Source organism: Arachis ipaensis, chromosome B03 (assembly GCF_000816755.2).
Source record: "Arachis ipaensis cultivar K30076 chromosome B03, Araip1.1, whole genome shotgun sequence".
Lineage (NCBI taxonomy): Eukaryota > Viridiplantae > Streptophyta > Magnoliopsida > Fabales > Fabaceae > Arachis > Arachis ipaensis.
The window spans coordinates 25,647,284-25,652,188 of NC_029787.2; the positions used below are offsets into that span (position 1 = coordinate 25,647,284).

The window sequence follows — 4,905 nt, forward strand, 5'->3', positions numbered from 1 at the left end:
TCACCAATTTAAATCATATATATATATATATATTTGGTCTTGGCACCACTTTAAATTATTAAACACATTTTTTTTCTAAATCTGAAGTATTCCTTTTTTTTGGGACTGGAATGTCCCTTTATTAAATAGAGGCCCAAATTATATGGGTTTTTCAGTAGGAGTTGGGTTGGATATGGAGGGCGTTTGCGTTAATGGGTTAAATCTGATTTGATTACTTGTGAATAATAAGTATGGACATCAAACCAAGTTGGGTTGGTCTAGTGGTTAGCTCACTAGTCCGCTTAAGCAAGTGTCGGGGGTTCGAATCCCGCCTTGTGCATGCAGCAACCCATTGGCCAGCGGCAAACCCTTAAATGGAGCTCAGTACCGCGACGGATTAGTCCTTGACCTGCCGGGTTGGGGGATACCGTGGGAAACCAAAAAAAAAAAGTATGGACATCAGGTCATGAGGACGGTGGCTAGGTTGTTGTTAGGGCCGGAATCCCACCAATTGTATGCTCCATTTTGGTTTCATTTGTCTTCAGATCTTATTAGTTTATATGCAATTTATTGAGCGTTTTTTTTTCCATTTTTGTAAAATTTGCTTTCAAAACGATGTTCACAGTTACTTTGATTCATTGGAATTTGTTTTTATTTTATATCTTTTGGGCTCAGATTGTTGATTTAAGCTTAACCTGTTGTAATGGTTGGGATGACGTTTTGGCCCACAAACAGGCCATTCCATTCCGACGCTTCTGTGGTGGTGTTGGGAGGACTGCCCATGCGGAAAACAGACATTCCAATGGACAAGGACCCCTTGATTTGCTCAAGAATGTTGAGAGCAATGCTGAGGTGTGTGTGCTGCATTGCATGAAAGGTTTGGATGTGGATGCTCTTTACATTTCCCACATCATACTTGCTGTTGCTGCTTTGCTCTAAATGTACATAGTACCAATCACTTTCCTCCTTAGCACCATGCCAGCATTGAGTTATGTATGACAAAGGTCTCTCATTTTTCATTTTTTTTCTCTTTTCATTAGTAGTGTTTATTGTTCAATATCACCTAAAAGTAAAAAGTGTTTGTCTATTCTAATTACATGCTGCAAGAAAAATAGCAGATAGCGTGATTAACCTTAGGCGCGTCGACGATGAGGTGAACAAAGTAGCGATAGTTGCTAACAGGGCTGCCAGCCTGCCACGGTGGCTAGAGTAGCCGTGGTGAAAGCTGTTCAGAACAGAATGGATGGACAATTTTGCTATACTGATGTCTAAGAGAACAGAAGAGAAGAGAAGGGGAAGCTCTGCAGATAGTGAACATAATTCAGAAATTAGGATTTTAAAAGGGAAAAGAACCAAATTGCGAAAAAAGTTTCATTCGGCATATCAGCTCATCGTTGGAGTGCCAGCATGGGACTACTATGAATTCTGGAATACACCCTAACTTTCTGATTGCTAGTTTTGGACAGAAATTACGTGAGGGACTACTATAAATTTTGAAGTGTAATTTCGCAATATATAATGAAAGTAAAACCCTAATTTGAGAACCCTTCTGTGTAGCCTCCGCGAAGAGGAAGAACAAGCTGCAATCGCCGACATGGTAATCAATGTTTCTTGTTCGTTCCTCATGCTTAAAATCGATATTCTCCATTCTTCGATCTGTTCTCACTACGCACTCTTCTTTTTTCAGGTGAAGTACTCCAGAGAACCCGAAAATCCCACCAAGTGTATGAACAATTTTGGTTTCATTGAGTCTTCAGATCCTATTAGCTTATATGCAATTTACTGAGCGTTTTTTTTTTCCCCCTAAAATTTGCATTCAAAACGATGTTAACAGTTACTGGAATTTGTTTTTATTTTTTATCTTTTTGGCTCAAATTGTTGATTTAAGCTTAACCTGTTGTAATGGTTGCAACTGTAGCTTGCAAGGCTAGAGGCTCTGATTTGAGGGTTCATTTCAAGGTACAATGTTCTATTTTCCTTCATAACAATTTACTGTCTTACATTAAATGCCTAAATTTTAGAGCTAGGCTAAATGATATTTGTAGCTCTGTTTCATGTTTCATGAATTTCATCAATTTTGCCTTTATTTATGTGTGTGTATGTGAATAGATGGGTTTTTGGAAGTAGAGATTTATGGTAGATGATTATGGATTGTGAGCTGGGGTATCTCTTGCATGCCTTAGTAAGTGGAATAGTTTAATTCATGACCTTAAATGTGTGTGTTTGTGTGCTGGGCATATATCTTTATTTTGCTTGCCTCATTAACTGTTCAACCTCTTCCCCTCCTTCGCTTGCTTTTCCTCGGTCTGCTGATCTCCTCCAAAGTTCCAACTTGCAAAGCCTAGTGGCTGATAATTTCTGGTTTAATTACAAATCTGATTTATCAATTGATGCTTCTATGATCTATGTGTTGGTCCCTTGTAAATCATTTTGTACATTGCTTTATCATTATCAATAATGGGTTAATTTATTTTTCCCTTTTGTTGATGAAAGTTTGATATAGCAAATTCCATATTATGTGAATAAAAAAGATTGCTTATATTATTCATTCAATTATTCTCTATTATTGAGTGGGAATTAAGAAGTTTTCTTTTACAGAACACTAGGGAGACTGCCTTTGCTATCAGGAAGTTGCCGCTTGTTAAGGCAAAGAGGTATTTGGAGGACGTTTTGGCCCACAAACAGGCCATTCCATTTCGACGCTTCTGTGGTGGTGTTGGGAGGACTGCCCAGGCAAAGAACAGACATTCCAATGGACAAGGACGCTGGCCTGTAAAATCAGCTAAATTCATCCTTGATTTGCTCAAGAATGCTGAGAGCAATGCTGAGGTGTGTGTGCTGCATTGCATGGCCGTGTTTGATTTTCCATGGCTTGCTTCTGTTTGAAATTGTTTTTGTTCGTGCAGGTGAAAGGTTTGGATGTGGATGCTCTTTACATTTCCCACATCCAAGTCAACCAAGCACAGAAACAAAGACGCCGCACCTACCGTGCTCACGGAAGAATCAATCGTAAGTTATAATCTTAGTACTCTAACTAGGGTGATTCCCGTGTTTTGTAAATCTATTTTATCTCTTGGTTCCTTAATCTATTTCTCACGGGGCGTTAATCTCCTTTTATTATATTGATGTTTAATATGATTACAAAAAATAAGTATATGAAAATTGGAGTGGTTAATTCTAACAAGTGTTGCCATTGCATTCTTCATAATATTGGTTACGACTTTTGTTGTCAGCCTACATGTCATCTCCCTGCCACATAGAGTTGATCTTATCCGAGAAGGAAGAGCCTGTTAAGAAAGAGGTATTGATTTTACCATGTTTTAAATATTTTGATTTGATTTTCATGTTGCATCAAATGTTCATTTATTGTTGTTCTTGTAGCCGGAGTCCCAGTTGGCAACAAGCAAGAAGTCTCAAGGCCTTCGTAGTGGTGCTTCATCCTAAATTGCTGTCGATGCAGAAGATTGAGTTACTAAATTCCTAGGGTGTTATTTTTGTTACTCTGTTTTCCCTATTTTTGTCATGGATCAGTTTTTTTAGAATGAACAGAAATTTTGTTCATATATTCTGCCAAGTTGATTTGAGATTATGGGAAATTTGTTATGGAAATCTTTTGATCATTATTAAGTTTTAGTTAAATGAGAGTGAGTTACCTTATGTTAAGTAGCTTCTATTCCTTATTAGTTGTATTTTATAATATAACTATCCTAATATTTTAAATTTGTATTAATAATTGTAATTAGACGAATTATTTTTAAACAAAATATTAACTATAATTGAAGTTTCTATTTGTCAAGGTTTTTCAAAGTGAGGAGATAATAAAATATATAATTACTTTTGGATCAAGATGGTAGAACTCAATAAAAGTTGCAAATTCAAAGATGATTAAAGTAGAATAAAGTTCTATAGTGGGCATTAAGATTGGTATTGTGCATCAAAATTGTTTCTTGACTCGTTCTTTCATTTAAATCCTGTTTTGTTTTTGTCGTTTTTTTTAATATTGTAAAAACATAAGAAAATTAAAAATAAAAATAAAAAATGGAAACACAAGTTGAATGCATTTTTTTTATTTAAACTGATTATTGGACTCATAAGTCCAGTTACTGAAAAGCATTTTGCTGAATTCTTGAATAGTTGAATGTTTTAGTTTAAGGGAAATAAGTTACTAGGATGTAGCATTCAAATTCAATAGTTTAACTATGAATTCATAAAAACACAACTAAAGAGAGGCAAAAGTAATCCATAAACCTAAAATGTGGAGCAAAATAATATTGGAAGTTGGGAAAACTGGTACATTGTTGATGTGCGAGCCACTTTGATGGGTAACCCGTTACCAACGCTCCATCGAACTTGTAGATTAGTATCAACATTACTTAAACAGTAAAACTTTGTCACCAATAATTATATTGAAGAAGAAAATGTTAGAAATACTGATGAACTTTCTTTTGTTCTTTGTTAACACTTACTAACTTATCACAAACTTAGCAAAGCCTACTCTTCATGTTAATTGTTAAATTTACACTTCAATCCTCAGGTTTTGATCAATGCTAGATGATTTAGTGCATCAATTGAATCCATCGAAATAGGAAAAGCGAACAGTCTAGTATTCTGGGGATTCATCAATGAACCTCATTTTCTTTATTTTTGGAAAAATAATAGCAATTTAAATGTTACAAGATGAAACATTGAGAAAGTGCACAATTCATACTGATGCATGTTACACGCTTTATTTTTTCTCAGGAAGCTTCTCTAGCAACTCTGGTATCACCTCAAATAGGTCTCCTACAAGTCCATAATCAGCAACCTGAATTTAACACATCACACAAATTAACAACACTTAAACGAAATAGAAAGCTTCAAATTCACAAAAGAGGCACTAACCTGAAATATAGGAGCATCAGCATCATTGTTCACGGCAACAATAAC

At 35.7% G+C, this 4,905-nt stretch overlaps 3 protein-coding genes across 4 annotated transcripts in view; 2 read left to right on the forward strand and 1 right to left on the reverse strand.

The window, feature by feature from the left end:
- LOC107630156 (NADH dehydrogenase [ubiquinone] 1 beta subcomplex subunit 2-like) overlaps positions 1–3,273 on the forward strand; it is a 5,549-nt gene extending 2,276 nt beyond the window's left edge. The window contains exons 4-6 of one of the 2 annotated variants that reach the window (XM_021118501.1): positions 715–831; positions 2,886–2,988; positions 3,213–3,273. The gene's annotated coding sequence lies outside the window, so the exon portion shown is untranslated. The other variant, XM_021118502.1, reaches the window with a different exon arrangement.
- Positions 1,472–3,642, forward strand: LOC107630154 (60S ribosomal protein L17-2). The gene is made up of 7 exons (XM_016333216.2): positions 1,472–1,576; positions 1,667–1,703; positions 1,898–1,938; positions 2,578–2,808; positions 2,886–2,988; positions 3,213–3,280; positions 3,361–3,642. The coding sequence occupies exons 1-7, from the start codon at positions 1,574–1,576 to the stop codon at positions 3,421–3,423; spliced, it is 546 nt and encodes a 181-aa protein (XP_016188702.1). The 5' UTR covers positions 1,472–1,573; the 3' UTR covers positions 3,424–3,642.
- Positions 4,408–4,905, reverse strand: part of LOC107630152 (electron transfer flavoprotein subunit alpha, mitochondrial) — a gene marked incomplete in the record, with an annotated part of 5,896 nt that continues 5,398 nt past the window's right edge. Inside the window, 2 exon segments of the mRNA XM_016333215.2 lie at positions 4,408–4,783; positions 4,861–4,905. Of these exon segments, the coding sequence (XP_016188701.1) occupies positions 4,706–4,783; positions 4,861–4,905 (123 nt within the window).